This window comes from Apis mellifera, linkage group LG10 (assembly GCF_003254395.2).
Source record: "Apis mellifera strain DH4 linkage group LG10, Amel_HAv3.1, whole genome shotgun sequence".
In the NCBI taxonomy this organism is placed as follows: Eukaryota; Metazoa; Arthropoda; class Insecta; order Hymenoptera; family Apidae; genus Apis; species Apis mellifera.
Window position 1 is genome coordinate 6,496,256 of NC_037647.1, and position 17,486 is coordinate 6,513,741.

Consider the following 17,486-nt stretch of genomic DNA (forward strand, 5'->3'; position numbering starts at 1 on the left):
AGTTAAGCAGTTTCAACGGTTTCCTCGCCGCACACGCGGAGGGGAATAATTTTTCCTTTTTAACGACGACCTCTCTTTTCGTCTGCATTAGACAAGTTTCTACATGAAAACATTATGGGATCCAGGATGGAATCTAAAATGTAAGTAATTCACATAGATATGTTTTGTATGCTTATTTCCAAATTTTTACCCTTCTTTTTCTCGTTTGTCGGCCACGCCGTGTGTAATGAATATAAGAGGGTTAACGAATGATCTTATGAATAATTGCGCATTTGTATAGTTAAATTCCGACAATATAGAATAGAAATTTGTATGCAAATACGTTTGTCGTTGAATTTTGATTTGATTTAAACTTTAGCGATTTTTGAACGATTTTTCTTTAATTTTACAAATCATCGATTGCAACTTTTTCGTGTTTACAAATGATTTTAACTGAAACATATGTCTCTGAAAACGCGGTCAACATTTTCAGTCATGAATTGTCTAAAAATAATATTTTCATATTCTGTGATTAGGATGGATCAATATGTGGAACGTGTATATACATTATTTATCACGTTTCGCTAACGAGGACATATCGTGATCGTTTTTATCTTGTCAATTTTTTTTATAAATATCGTTCGTTTAATCGATGAGCTAATAAAATGTCTTTCAATATTTTTGTGGGACAAAAAGAATAGTGGACAAAAAGCGCGCATCTTCTTGCGGTCGATGATTTCTTTCTCTCAAAAAAAACTCTGCTATGATCATCGCGATAACCGCTTGGAAATGATGGCTAGGCTTGAAGATCGTGTTATGCTAAATTGGTAATTACAACGCTTCTTTGTTGCATTGAATTATGGGGATAATTGGCGCAAGGATGAATAGTGAAATGAGTCGAGAAACTGACTGATACGTACTATATTAATATATATGTATCATATAATTTATTTCGCATTATTCAAATTTCCATAATATTTATTTTTATCGCATTATTTATATACCATTAGTCTCGGAAAATTATTTCTTTTGAATTTCATATCGAAATTCATTGAATAAACCAGCATTATAAAATTCTATTTTATAAAAATTCAATCAAGGACACATATACATATTGCAGTTTTAAATTACAATTAATTTTATCAAATAATCAAATGTAGAAAAAAAAAATATAATTATTATACCATTATTTAATCAACCATCAAACTATGATGATATATAAACAAAGAATATATTAAAAAAAAAAACAAAAGATGGATATTAATTATGAATTTTTATACCAAACTTATATATAGTAATCTTTATTAAAATCTGTCAAGGTGTAAACGCAATTTAGATCCCGATACAAAATGATATTTCTACGAGGTTAATTAGTAAACTTGTAGATATTTTGTTTTATAATTTGCATTTCTCTAAATATACAGATTTTCTTTCTAGTTTTTTATCGATGGTTATCATGTAATAAAGATAGCCATTCATAAGTCAAAGTTCGTTAATCATCTGGTCAAATACGCTAAAATTGAGTGGAAATTATGAGTTGACACACTAGTTGGGTTCATTTATTTTGCCATTATGCTTCGTTGACTAATTCGCGGGAGAAATCATTAGTGTCGAAATTAACTTTCAAAATGTTTATAAAATTTAATTTTTTTGTAAATTAATAAATTAAATTTACTCCTATTTAATAAATAAATAAGGAGAATTTCAATTGTATTAATTTACGTTTGTGATCTCTCCTTTTTATTTTTTTTTGTTTGATTTTATTTTTGATTATATTTTTTGTTTCGTTTTAATTGAATAATATGAATGATTGAATACAAAATTGTATAATTTTATTTAAGTGAAATATTGATAAAAGAATGAAAAAATGTTACTTCAACGAAATAAAATAAATAATTTTTTTTCTCCAATTTTCATAAATTTTTGTAATTTTTCAAAGAAATAATTGAGTTCACCCTGATTTTTCTTTGTTTATTTATTTTATTGATCGTCTCGTATAGATAAAACTTTTATATTAATCGAAGATAAATACTTAATGTGATGAATATAGTTCACGATATGTATCGCACAAAGACAAAAAATAATTCATGCATATTTTATTGAAGATTTGATTTATAATTAGAATTAATTTAATATGGATATGTATTTGAAAATGTAATCATGGATCTTATTCTATTTTTGGATTAGTGTTTTAAGTTCCAAGTTTCAAATTGATAAAACAATTTCACAAAGCGAGAATTATTTTCCATGCAATTTTTATGTGATAACCTTATTTATTTTTGTAAAAATTTTGCATTTCGTTTATGATCGATGATTATTTTATTATATTAAAAAAGATTATCAAAACTTATCTGATTTTCTGATAGAATATTAGAATATTATATAGAGAATATTATTATATATAGAATATTAAATAATTGCGATTTATCAATTGTCACTATATAAATATATTATCATTTGTTTAATGAATGCAGCTTTTATTCAATGATCATGATAAAAATTTATTGTTATCTAATTTATTTTTTTCTATCCCCATCAAAATGTTTTTTTTTAATTGGGTCAACAAACGTTATTTGAGTCTACAAGTTGAAGTAGTCTACAAATAATGATTAACTTTCTCATGTTTTTCTTTTTACTTCAAAAATTTTTTCTTTTATTATTTATTTTTTATTATTTTTTATTATTCGCATTTGAATTTTAATATATGATGTAAAACAAAAATTTGTAAAAATGATCGAGTTTATGTCAATTACGAAAGAAATTATTTATCGAATGTTTAATAAAACATATTCAAATAATTCAAACAATTATCACTAAATAACGTGATTATATTTTTTTTATTAGGTTTAAAATATAATATCAGAATTACTAAAAAAATTATAATTCGTATTTATTTTTCTTTCATGTCTTAACTATCATGTTGTTAAGAATAATAAGAATATCCTCATCTTTTCATGTAAGGCAATCATAATTTTTAACTACTTTTATTACAAGATATTTAATACGATACACTATTTTTTTTACAAGATTCATCCTTCAGTTACGGGGTCTATGGATCAATTTCAAACGTTATATTTAAAAAATGTACGAACGCAATTGTGTATTTATCGATATCGATGATACAATCGGAATGATAGCTTACACATATCCAATTGAAACTAGCACTTGAAAAGATAGAAAAAAGCTTAATTATTATAACAAAATTTATCGAAAAAACTGAAATTCAAAAATTAAATTTGAAATTTATTATAAATTCCATTTTCTGTATATTCATTTTTCATAATCATTAATAGTGGTCTTCCATTATTTCTGTTCATTATTTCTTCACTAATAATTTATCGAATAAACAAATTTTTTTTTTATTTTATATATTTAATTCCAATTTCTTCCATCTTTTATTCTCATAATCTATCTAAAACAAAATTTTATCGTAAAAACCGATTTCATTTAAATTCGTTATTATTTCATTTTTTCCATCGATTCGCCGGAACATAGCGGATGAAACGGGAAATCGGGCCAGACAGATCGGCAGAGATCAACGAAAATGGACTGCTGATATCGGCTTTCAATTTTGTCCGATCGAATCCTGGGTAAAAACCGATTTTTTTTCCATAGACCAGTTGCACATAACGGTCGATGTAACAATAAACCGTCGTACGTTAGTTGCAACTAAGCTGTCGCATCCGGTCTAAGCCGGCGTAAACCAGTTTTATTTGATTTTTCTCCGGTTGTTTTCGATGAACTGAATAAGACAAAAATACACACACATGAGTAAGTGTGAGCGTGAGCCGTGAACGTTTCGTCTTATCGGTCGTGTTATCTATCGATGTGTGTCAACCGCGGGAAATTGTGCATGCACGGTTTTTTTCTGCCCACGTGAACAATCATATTCGAAGACGGAGGAAAACCCGCCACTTTTCAAAATATAATCGCTGCGCGCCACGCCGCAGAATAGCGGGACGTTTGACCCGACGATTTTCTTCCTTTGTGTCGCGATATTTTTAGAGATCGTTTTTCGAAGTTGCCATTTTTGTCACAAGGAGTTTTATTTAGAAAGCGATGTTTCAGTATTCCGGTTTTTAACAGCATTTTTAAAATGATCTGTGATTTGATGGTTGCAACTTTTTAGTAACTTTTTATTAATCTTTCAATTGCAATTATTTTCGTAGAAAATTTTATAATGAATATTTTGAGACAAGGAATTGAATATTTATTGCATTCATTTGTATCGTATGTTTATTGTATATTAAACGTTTCTTTGGTATTTTTAAGATTTTAGTATTTTTTCTCTTTTAAGTTTTTGCAGAATCTAGAAATAAAATATTATGTTTGTTTTAATTTATCAAAAATGACTTTTTGCATAATTCGAGGAAGAGATTGTAGATTATTTAGATATTATAAAAGGATGTGAAAGATAACGATTCGAGGAAGATTGGAGAACACTGAATATTTAGAACGTTTCAAAATCGTAGCTTGCAATTGTGATTATTTGGTTTGACGTCTTATATTAGCGGGACGATAATGAATAATATCCCAATCTTTTTAACCATAAGCGAATGGTTAATAAAAAAATATTTGAAATTATATATTTGATAATTCTGAGATTTGCTACGAAGTGGCAAATAATAAATTATGTTTATTTCAAGGAGATGATTAATTTTTTATCATAATTTATATTTTATTAATTTGATTATATTTATAATTTTTCACGATTTTTTAATAATATTTTGAATATTTAAAGAAGATAATGAATACGAGACAAGAAAGATAATAATTTTTCAATGTCATTTCTTTAATTTTAAAAAACGACTCGAATAATTGAAAGAATTATATCAAGAAGAACAAAGCTAGATAATTTTTCAAAATTATAAATTTTGCGAAAATGGCGGTTAAACGATCATTTAATAGCGGCTATAAGCTCAAGGACCGACATAATGTTCTTCAAAGATTATGTAATTGCCAGATACGATCAGTAATTAGATAGTTTGAAAAGGTACAACTGTTAAAACTCGGAATTTCAGTAATTAACCGATACCTAGTAAACCGTGAAGCACGTATTCCGGTGATATTTTATGTAACATAAGCACTTTCTGCATCGAATGTTTCTAAACATTGCTTCATTAATCACAAACTATGATTATGATAATTCATAATGAATTTCCAATTTTTTTCTCTAAATAGATAGATTATTGCGCAACAATCTGTCCATTTATTAATTCTTTTATTCCTTATTCCAACATCGAGTATGAAATCGAAATAAACAAAATTAACAAAACCATAACCGAATAAGTTACTCGAAATATATTCTATTCCGTCAACGATATTTTATCATTTTTCAAACATTTTTATCACCTGGTTATTTGTATACATAAAGCCTGCATGCCATAAGTTTTCGAAGTGGACAGTGGTTATTTCATGGCGGACGAGGACGTTTCACGTGAAAACTGCATGGCACGATCTGACATGGTAGAACTAGTGTGGCTTGCTGATCGGAAAGGCCAGAACTTAAGAAGGACCGAACCTTCCCCTCTCCGTTCTGTTTCACTTCTCCCACTGCCCCTTCGATGGTCAAGGGGGACAGAGGCAGAAAGTCTGTGGCATACGTTTACCTTGGAAGACAGTTGCTGCAGCAACAGAACAGTCTGTGGTCGTTTGACGATGTGCTATATTGCCATTTGACACGTGTCGATTCGCGATTTTTTTACTTAATCGTGGTCGCGAAATTAACTAGTCACATATAATTAATGGACATTTGAAAAATGGCGTAGGCGACTCGTGAAAGGAAAATGAAAACCGGCTGAACACCTGTTTCGCACATGATACTTTGTTTCGAGTAACGATACATTGAGGAAGGAAACGCGCAATTTAATCGTGAGTTTAATTTCTTTTGAAATACAAAATATATTTTATCGAATATATTTTTGGGAATATCGTTTCTATAAATCCTGAAATCCTGTTTAATGTTAATTTTAAATTTTTTATTATGAATGAAAGTCATCTGAATGAATGAATCATGATCGTCGTTGCAATATACACGGAATTTGATCTAAATTCATTTATCTCCTGTTTGATAGATGTTCATTTAAAATACTGTCAAATGAATACAATTATGCTTTTCGTTTAGACGCTACTGTAAAATTGTGTCACATTCGCTGGAGACCTGGTCGGATTCAATTGTAAGTTGAATTAAGAAGAATAGAGATCAGATGGAAGCGTTTAAGTTGTTGGTTACAATTGAACGCACAATTGAACTGCGTTTCAAGGTAGACACTCGATTAGGTTTATTCCCTTTGTTGCATTTGTTTGGTTCCGTCTCGTTTCGGTTGATAGATTCGCGATATTACAATTGACGTACTTTAATCCACTTGAGTCGATCCCCCATGGATCATGATAATTAATAAGAGGAAAATATCTATTTAAATCCCATCGTAAAAATCTTTTGTGAATTTATAAAGATTAATCGAGAAAAATATTTTTAAACATTTTTCTTGTTAATCATATGTAATAGAATTATTCGTATAAATTGGTTGGGACAAAACGTGGAAGAAATTAAGAAGACGTTAAAAAGATTACTAGCAGTAACGCAATATGGAATATCACGTAGACTTCTTTATGAAGAATTAGGAATTCCGTCGAGTCGTTTAAATTGTAAAATATATGCTAATCTCGCCATGCTTGAATAAACTAACGTGAAATTACGCACGAAGGACGTATACGATCTGATCAGCTGTGATCCATTCTTTACTCGAACGATTTATATTTTAATAATATTTTGCGTGCAACAATGTTAAACAATGTACACCGTATCTTTACCAATTATCGCCTCCGGATTTTTTTACACGATATGTAAAAATTATGAATGAACGTCACGGAAAATAACATTCGATTATAAAGAAAAGAAAAAGAACAATGTTGTAATTATATATATATATATATATATATATATATATATAATTTATTTATAAAAGATTCTGTTCGATCATAATTATCCGTTCTTCATTTTAAATCTTTCATGTGCAACAATGCAACGCGCATATAATGTTGCAATAATCGCAATTTATTTATCTTGAAATTTCTACAAGAATAAAAAAAAATGGAATTACATACATGCGGGTTACATATGGGCGATAAATAACAATAAAGAGGATGATTTACGACGATACTACAGAATGTACTCATTTTCCACGGCATCATCCGCATCCATATTTATCTGTAAGATTGAAGGGCAGTTACAATTCATTTCCACCTTGAAACGTTAAATGGTCATTGTACACTTGGTATACAGGGGAAGAGATCGTCAAGGTTTGTCATGAACGGCATATAAATGTCTCCAATGGAGACGTGAAACACTTTCAGTTCTTTTGTCTCTATTAGAAAGTCTGAGCGGAAAGATCGTTCTTAAATAAACATTGTTAACATCGATTAATAATGAATCTTTGATAGGAAACAAAATTTTTTTTTTTTTTCACAAATCTTGCGATCGAAGAATCGCTGAAAAAAATAATCAACGAAGACGAGTTAAAAAAATGAAACAAAACGCCAAAAAGAATCGGTAAGTTCGGTTACTTTCGATAAGAAACCATACATGAGAAGTTCGATGACGCGTTCGTTTTCATGTATATGCAAGTGGGATGATGTGAACGCCTCCGTTTGCACTGGTTTTTCCTCTATCTCTGTTTGGTGTCCAGTCGCTTCGAAGCCAGTAGAAAATCGAGATTCGCCGAGAGCAGTTGAACGTGATCGCGCGCTACAACAAACGAGCACGCGGTCATCTCGTTTACGATTTATCGGCATTTATCGGTGGACCTTAAACGCGAACATTTAGTTTCATCAGAATTTCAGAAAACGGTTAGTTTTATATCAACGATTTCTTTCGCCGTAATGGAGATTATGATTACCCGAGAACAAGGATCACGATTTCTCTTGGTCGATCGTTCGTTTCTGTAGCAAAGCTGACTGGATGGCAAGCGTGAAAGTCCTGTTGGCAACTGGTTTTTCATTTTTTTCTTCATTTTTTTTTTTTTCATTTTTTTTCTCTCTTAATTTTCTCTCTCTTTTTTTTTTTTTCAATCGTGTTCGATACTTTTATGTAATAATACTCGTGCAGAATTGCGTCGTTCCCGCGTGTTTTACGCAAGCCATTGATGTTCGAACGACGACTTGACCCAGGATATAGGATCAATGATGAAACATTGGATCAGGCATAATTCTCAAATCTTTGTGTTTGCAGGTTGAAAGACGACGAGAAGGACAATATGAGGCTATTTTGCGCTCAGAACGACGATGAATCGTCGACGATGAACACCAAAGATGGCTCCAGAGGTAACGTTCACTTGTTTTCACGGTTTTCATAATTTCTGAACTTTTAAATATGATATTTGACAAAATAATCTTTGAAACGTAGTTCACAATTTCTTATTAATCATTTTATTATTATACCTTGAATTGCTGAAATGCTAATTAGGTAATAAAATTCAGAAATAATTCTTATTGCAAAACATGTAGATATGCAAATTTGTAAAGTGTATATATATAATTTTATTACTGTGCAATATAAATAAACACGTAACATAGGAAAGTTATTTGTTTCGCGTTGAATTAAATGAATTAAAAATTTGCGTTTAAAAATTTAAAGAAAAATTAATATTTCCCCGATACATAAATATATCATTCTTGATCAAATCAGATCGCAGATGAGCCGCTGTATTAATTATCATGTCGATTAATCGTGTGCCAGGCCACCGACATGATTTGTTCAACGCGTCTGTTGGTCTTAATTAATCATAACTCGAGTTAATCATTTACCATCGTGCGCCGCCTGTTGCTCGAATCGTGTGATAAGAACGTGTTCGAAGAATAACGATTTTCCGCTTATTCCACTTTTCCTTAAACAATTTATTCCGTTTGACTCGTTTCAAAGAAAAAACAAAAGATACTTAACATTCACTTAGTGACGCTGTTCATTAACAATACCTAAATCAATTAAACTAAACGAATTAGAGTGAGGTTTCTAGTCAAAGTTTAAGCCAAGCGTAACGCGACAACTTCCGTTTGACCGACGATAAGGAAGCGCGAAAAAAGAAAATGAGAATTCGTTTAAGCGATGACGAATCGTTCGTATATCTGATTAATTTTCGGTCGTGAAACGAAACTTGTCGTAATTTAAAAGGAAATTATCTTTGCGCGCGAAGAAAGAGGGATTCTTCTCCTTTCCATTTTCTTCTTATTTTTTTCCATTTTTCGCTATTCCACGAGAGAAATATCATTGTATATGTCAACAACAGATTTTCATCGTGGAATCTGCTTGCACTAAAGATGGAGAGTTTCGCGTATTCCACTCTTCCTCTTTCATTTTCTTCTTCGAATATGGGAATTTTCGAACGGTATCATTGATCGTCGGGAAATGATATTTTCGCAGGGGGCAGGAAGCAGGAAGTGGATCGCTTCGGATACTATCAAATGATCATGTTCGCGATAATCAGCCTGCCTCTGTTCTTGTCAGCAGGATTCACGCTTGCCTACGTGTTCACAGCCGGGGAAGTTAAATACAGGTACGTTACTACTGATGCAACCTGTGATTCGACCGGTGATATCTATTTTTTTTTCTCCTTCATTTTTTCCTTGTATATTTTCGCATAATTTATCATGTGTATCCGCATCTCTTTTGAATCGTGAATCGTTCGTCTCAAGGTAGACAGCCGTTTATGGACGAGTAAATTCTGGAGAGTAGGCTTGAATAATGCAATCAGCGAGGAATAACCTAATGTACCGCGACCATCAAGTTTTGATCGAAATTATGTAATCGATTACTTTATTAGCAACCTGTTAATCCTTTCGCGGTAGATGAGAGTCGAGCGCTTGCAATGATCGGTATGAATAATTTTAGCGCGTTTAAAAAAAAATTGTCACGTTCCTCGATAAATTTAACGTTTATTACTGGAATACGGATATTGATAAAACAATGTTCAAATTGTAATCATCTTATTTTAACTTTTAAATTAAATAACAAATATTATTATATATTATTATATAACAGTATATTTAGTTATTTATTCTTGTATTTGGTTTTACATATAAAATGGATTTGTGAAATTGATCATTTATTTCATATGCAAAATCCTAATATTTTATTTTGAATATTTTATGTCTTTTTGCATATCATTTTGCAGATTTATGTTCATTTACATTTTCTATGAATGCATAAATATCCGCAGTCTAGTCGTTACAGAATAAAATATCCTGGAATACGTGGAAATATTGATCGTTGGCAAACTAAACGAAATTAAATTAAATTAAATTAAATTTATGAAATTTTCTTTTCTTTTTTTTCTTTCGATTATTTAATTTATAAAAATTTAAAAAAAAATTTTTTTTAAAAAACTTGACGAATAATTATACGTTATAATAGATACTTTAATAAATATCTCTTTTTTCAATCTCTTTTTACAACTTAAAAAAAAAATGTTCTTTAATATATAATCGTTTGACAGGTGTACGGTGCCAGGATGCGAGAATTCATCGAACACGCAATTCAACGTGCCTTGGATGATTGATTCCGTCCCGGATGTATCCGAGACGTCCAAATGCATCCGTTATGTCGTGCAAAATCACACAGGGGCGTGCACAAACGAAACTTTCAGTAACGTTACCAAAAGGTGCGATTCGTGGATCTACGATCCATCCGAGAATACGATTCAAAGCGAGGTAAAAATGTTTTAATCCTTCGATCGATTAACTAGCTCGAAACAATTCTCGTTATTCGTTATTCTATCGTATCGTACAGTGGGACATCACCTGTGACACCAATCGATGGAAACTCACTCTTGTGGGCACAGTAAATAACATCGGTCAATTCGTCGGGCTGATCTTCGCCGGCTACATATCGGACAGGTGAGAAATAATCACATCGAAATTTACTTCGAAGGATCCTTAATTAGCCCCCATTAGATCGGATCGGACCCAGGAAATGGGGTTCTTGATACGAACCGGATGTCTAACCACGTTCGATCGAGGAAGAGTGTGTGAAATAGAGGTTTTTCGATAGGTGTAACGTTTCAGCGGAGAGGATTCGATCGGATTCAACAGGTCGTTGATGTCCATCTATCGAAATCCTCTCGTAAAACGTGATAAAAATATCAGAGATGGTTAAGATTGCCGATAATCCGGTGAAATCGAAATGTAGGAAACCGAGCGGTGTGATCTATGAACTTTTTGCTCGATTCATCCTACGAATTTGAGGATGCTCGGTTTTTACACCGTTTTATGGCACGTGCTCAAGAGTCACCAGGGAATCGGAAACTCTGAACGGACGAGACTTTCACGAGTTGGGTCGCAAATTGTAATTCGAAGTCGGGGAATACTTGAGATCGTCCAGACGGAGGAATGTATTTAAATGAAACTGTACTTTGGATCAACTTCCTTAGATCTATGATAACGATTCGAACTTGGCGGTTGTTTCCCTCGTTTTCGAGACAATTTCTCGTACCGATGTCAAAAATCTTCTCGATTCGTATGTATCGAAAAACATTCGTTCGCCCAAGAGTTTCAAAAGTTTTTTTTATTCGTCGACGATAAGAAGTCGAAGAATCACCGTCGTCGCGAAACTTGCCCGCTTATACATACGATTCTGTTACTTTTCAGATATGGAAGACGCACGATACTGACGCTCACCACATCCCTGAGCGGAATCAGCGGTCTGATACATTCCTTCTCCGTGAATTATTGGATGTTTCTCGCGTTCGAATTTATCGACGCGACTGTCGCGGCCGGTATCTACAGCGCTGGATTTATTTTAGGTGAGTTAATAACGAGGCAAAGTAAGGGAAGATGTTGGACGTGAATAATGCCGGTATAAATAACGGCCATGTTTCACATGCCAACGACTACTCGATGCAGGAACCTTTCGATATCGAAAAACGTAACCGAAGGTAACCGTAACCATGGTCGGTTCTCCGGTTCGCCATTGCCACGCCTGTAATTCCTTCGATATTTCATTCGTATGGGGATATATATAGTGTACTTCGGAGCATACTGCGTGGAATAATTCTAATAATTTTACGATATATCAGCACGAAACATCTATTTCGTGCGATTTCATTAAGAAGAAACCGATTTCTCGTGGATCAGAGTCAACGTTGATCGATTTTCAGGGATGGAGATGGCAGGGGTAAGAGGCAGAGTATTAGCCAGCACGATTATCTGCTGCATGTTCGCAGTCGGTGAGATGTTACTCGGATTGATAGCGATGTGGCTTAGATCATGGCGATTGATCCTTCGCATGGTTTACGGGCCGGCATTGCTGGCCATCTTATTGCCGCTCCTTATCCCAGAATCAGTCAGGTAATTTTCCTTGCTTGATCGCTTAATTCGCATTGTCCGGGGGCCTCGTTAATGATTTCGAAAAGAATTTCTTTAAACGAATCGGAGAAATAGTGGCGCGTATTACGTTTCATGACGCGTCCGGTCGATTAACCAGTGAACTTTTCGTCATTACATATTTAATTCGGTTCCGGTTCTCTCTTTCTCTTTGATTAATTAACGCGTATAACCGCTTATAATCTTAGGTTCATATCATTTTAGCGAATCACTTTTTTATCTCGTTCCTTTTTTTTGTGTACGCCATAGGTTATCGATAAAGCGTGTCCTATACAAGTGTAAAAACTATCGTTTTCCCCTTCGAACATTACTGTAGAAAAAAAAAAATGAACGAACAAACAAAAAAAAAACACACACACACACACAATGATGCCATTTTAAAGGTGGCTATTGGCGAATGGGAAACAGGAAAAGGTGGAGAGTATATATCGAAAAATGGCGCGTATAAACGGGCTTCAAATCTCGGAAGAGGCGATCGGAGCGTTCAAAGATTTGAACATGGTGAAGACTGAAAAGGTACGAGGAATCGACAATTTTTATTATATTTTAAATGAAATCGAATTAAATTAATTACGCCTAACTAAATTTATCTTATTTTTCAGACGGATCAAATAGTGATGAAAAGTGACGAAAAGAAATCACCGATTATGCAAATATTGAATAGCTCGGTGATGCTTACTCGGCTGTTGGTGTGCTCGTTTTGCTGGTTGACGAATACTTTTGTCTATTATGGATTATCGTTGAACTCGGTGGCTTTCGCTGGTGACAAATATGTTAATTTCATATTGGTCGCCATCGTGGAAATCCCGGCTTACTTTTTAACCTGGTTTTTGACCGATTACATCGGCCGTAAAACTACTCTCTCCTCGTCTTTCTTGTTGAGCGGAGCTTTTTGCTTGGCTATACAATTCGTACCGACAGGTAAACGGAGATTCATCCCTGAAATTCCTCACTTGTAATTTACAGCGCTATGAATCCTTTTGATTAATTGCAAAAAGACGGTAAATATCGGTACATTAACTTTTTATTATTTATTCCAGATTCATTGAGCTTTCTACCACTGATTCTGTATATGGGCGGGAAATGGTGCATTACGATGTCCTTCTCGACGATTTACATTTATACAGCGGAACTGTTTCCCACAAACTTGAGACACTCCCTCCTTGGAATTTGCAGCATGACTGGCCGCATGGGGTCAATATTGTCACCGCAAACTCCTCTTTTGGTGAGTCGACTACCGCAAGAATGTACATCCTGGAGACCGATACGGACCGCTTGTTGATTGTTTGCATACTACTTCAAACAATATGGCAAAGATTCTCCGATATGTTTTTACATACCATTTATCTTTTGTGTAACTTTTTTTTATGTCGCATTATGAAATCGTTACATTGATTGTTGATTGATTATCATCCGTTCAGGAGATATTATATTTTTTATTTTCCAATCAAAATTTTATATTGTCCACGATTCTGTTTCCAAAAACAATTGCTACAGAATAGTTAGTTTTTTTTTTGATCTATTCACACAGCTATTTTTATGTCACACAGGCACAATTTATGCCCGAATTACCATTGATACTCTTTGGGTGTATGGCACTATCCGCGGGACTACTCTCTTTGTTCTTCCCGGAAACGTTGGGGACGAAACTTCCGGATACGGTATGGGAGGCAGAGAATATCGGTAAAGAGCAGCAGAAGCAGGAATTGCAGGATTTGCCATCTTAGGAGAGGACAAATATACCGGGACGAGTTATAAATCCGACACGAAAAAACGTATAAAAATGGAAGAAAGAAGGAGGAAAAGAAAAAAACCAATGAGACATAGAAGAGATGAGAATTAAGAAGAAATCAAATTGAAAAAATAATGAAAGAAGCAAAAGAAACGTAACATTGCAGCAATGGCTTTCAGAAGTTTCCCTTTCTTCCGGCATGAAAATTATCGACCGTGACTATTCGCTTCGCGATTTGAAAGCTCGCGAGAGAGAGGCAGAAAAAAGAGAGAGAGAAAGAGAGAGAGAGAGAGATGAAACGTGCGGTAAAACTCCGGAAGTGAAGGGAGCTACTTCTATATATGTATGTATAATACCTACAGAATATTTGCTTGCCTTTGAAATTGACATAGTTCAATCGCGATCAATTTGCCATAAAATCGACTAGTTACAAAGAGTCGACGAGACCTCGATTGTAGAGGAAATGATAGGAGGATGAAAAAGTTTATCCCGAGGGAAAATTGGCATCATGTCGGTAAAGAAAGTTCGGAAAATTGAAAGATCGGAAAAATTTGAAACATCATGGAAATTTAATTCAAGAGATGATGTTTTGTTCTGGTAAAAAGATGAAATTAGCTCTCAAAAAAAAAAAAAAAAAATTCTTGTGAATAGTTATAAGATATTGAAAAAATGTTCAACATATATGATATATCTTTTCATTTTGATAATTAATAATCATTTTTCTATCAAGTATATTTGAATTCATTTTTAATTTTAAAAGATAAAAATTGATGTCAATGACTGCAATTTTATATTATTATTATATGAAGATTTATATCATATTCGACATACTTTTTAAATTTAAAAGGTAAATATTTACATTTAAAATATTTTATTAATCTTACTAATTGTTTTAAAAAATCATGTTTGAAATTTATTTTGTGCGAATGAAACGAAATCTTTCTCTTTTAAATAAAAAAAAATTTATTGATTTTAGATTTCATTTTCATAAATCCATGTCATCAATGATATATTTTTTGTTCAAAGATTATATGAAATATCAGTATTTTATCAGTACATATTCTGCTATAAGATAAATGATATTTATTTTTAACATCTTATAAAATAAATTACGATATTTTACTTTACATTGTCGATTTGAAGTGTTATCTTTGTTAAATTTGTTTTCACTAGTTTTAACAGTTTGAAAGTTCGTAAAATGTTAATTAAAAACATTTTCTACGCTTTAGAAAGCGTGCTTCAAAAGTGGAGAATACTTGGAGAGCAATTGACAAAGTGACTGAAAAACATTGCTTTTATACAAAAATTGACATATACAATTATTATTGACCCGCTTTTTAACCGACAAATAATGTTACAATTTAAAAATATCGGAATATATTGCAAAATATCGATACATTTTATCACGCACAATTTACTTTGCGAGTCTATGCTGTCGAGTTATTTATGTATGATATTCTAACAAAAGATAAATTACTTTTACAGCAGATTTTTATCTGCATGATTAACAACATGATAAATAAACTGCACGATATAACAGAGAGCTCGATAGCATAATTAAAGATTACAATACATGTAAATTTTGAGAAAAGAAATATTTTTAAAAAATTCTTTATTACCACTTGAATTTAAATATTCACAAGAAAATGAAATATATCATATTTTTTCGAGGGATGATTTCACACCTTATAAATTATACTTTTATCCAAATAAAAAAGTTATAAATACCTGAAAAGTTTCAAATTTTTCTGTATTTTTTCGTAACATCGAAATTTTCTTATAAATGAATAATTCATGTTTATCGCTTATAATTACCGGATATCGCACGAGATCGTTTCACTTTCCTTTGTTCGTATACGTCATCCGTTTAATGAATTTTTAACATAATTAATTATAGCTCATTGCAGCCAGTTAAGGTTATCATTGATGTATCCGTGTTATCAGACGTCAAAATGTCTTCGTATAATGGGTAACGAATACATATAATACGCACGTCATAGATTACCATATGATGCTTCTTCCATTTGGAATGAAAACATAATTATGCTCAGGAATTTATACAGTATTGCTGCATCATGTTAAACATATATATTATATCGGTAATTATGTCAGATCCTGTCTGTATTTCTGGTTTAAATATTTCAGAACTATATCGATCATTTTTGTCGTACTGTAAGGACTATAAAGCACCGTGCCATGATAATGCAATTTAGAAAAGTGAAGTTAATAATAACAATAATTTATATAAATTTCATATATAAATATATATATATATATATATATATTTACGTGAGGATATTATTATTCTGAACAGGAACGAATGAAGAATTAAATGAATCAGTAGACAAGATTTATAATACTGATGATAAATTAGCGAATATTAGCCTTAATTATAATAATTATTATTATTTCGAGAGCAAGTATGCCTATTGTATTAAATATCCATGATTCTAAACGAGTACTTCATCGATGAATACTTAGTTAACTATGTACAAAGCATGTATAGAATAATTGTGAGAATTGTATAAGAATATATACGGTAATACACGTCACGGTGCTGTTCCAGAGGATTATGGAGAACGATTGTATCAAGAATGATACTCGTGACGATGGAAATATTTTGTCAGGCTGTTTGCAATAGCTTTTATGAAAACTGAACTATTTCAAGTGAGTATTATTAATTTGTTGCCATAGAGTATTAACTGAAATATTATGTAAATATCCACGAATACGGTGATATCTGCGTGATACGAATAACTCACAAGCTTGTACATAAAACGTCGATATCGCGTAAGATATTTCCATCGTGTTGCGAGTCGCAGAATTATACCGACTTCATAAATAATCATATTTGTTAAAATCGAGATAAGAATTATATAATAAGGTATACGAGACATTAATGTAACATAAGATGTATACATAATTCTGAATGTACACAAACATTTATGAAATCGTGCTTTGTTGTTATTATTACTTTCATTTGCCGGAGTTCAAAGTTCTTGCTATACTTTGAAACAGTATCTCGAGAAACTTGTACGTGTACACATCTAAACGTAATTTATTCCACATCTAACGTTAATTCGTTTTTTATTTAAATTAAAAAAATTCAATTTGATTCTTTCAATAAGGTGTTGATATATTTATGGAATCCCTATTATCCTTTTTTGAAAGGATATTTAATTACAAAAAACAATTTTTGTAATTACTTTGATCTCTGGAATTGATTCTCCAAAAATATTTCGTAAATGTATTAATAGTTTACGCTGGAAATAAGATTCATTTAAGAGATTCCATTTAAAAAAGAAAGTTGATACGACTTGGATGATTCTCTTTATACCAAATAATTTTTATTCGAAAAATTTTTCTCTTACTTTTTTAATTTTGAAGATAATTCAAATGT

At 32.0% G+C, this 17,486-nt stretch overlaps 1 protein-coding gene across 1 annotated transcript; it reads left to right on the plus strand.

Annotated features, from left to right (window-relative positions):
• Window positions 1-94: 94 nt before the first annotated feature.
• On the plus strand, window positions 95-14,724 carry LOC408302 (solute carrier family 22 member 21). Its single transcript, XM_026443261.1, has 11 exons — window positions 95-140; window positions 8,210-8,301; window positions 9,398-9,530; window positions 10,470-10,683; window positions 10,763-10,869; window positions 11,620-11,774; window positions 12,129-12,318; window positions 12,738-12,870; window positions 12,957-13,275; window positions 13,395-13,579; window positions 13,905-14,724. The coding sequence occupies exons 1-11, from the start codon at window positions 115-117 to the stop codon at window positions 14,079-14,081; spliced, it is 1,731 nt and encodes a 576-aa protein (XP_026299046.1). The 5' UTR covers window positions 95-114; the 3' UTR covers window positions 14,082-14,724.
• The last annotated feature ends 2,762 nt before the right edge of the window (window positions 14,725-17,486 follow it).

Coding starts and splice junctions, on each gene's coding strand:
- LOC408302 (XM_026443261.1), top strand. CDS start 115: ATGGGATCCAGGATGGAATCTAAAAT. Junction 141..8,209: donor TCCAGGATGGAATCTAAAAT/GTAAGTAATTCA, acceptor TTGTGTTTGCAG/GTTGAAAGACGACGAGAAGG. Junction 13,276..13,394: donor TATACAATTCGTACCGACAG/GTAAACGGAGAT, acceptor TATTTATTCCAG/ATTCATTGAGCTTTCTACCA.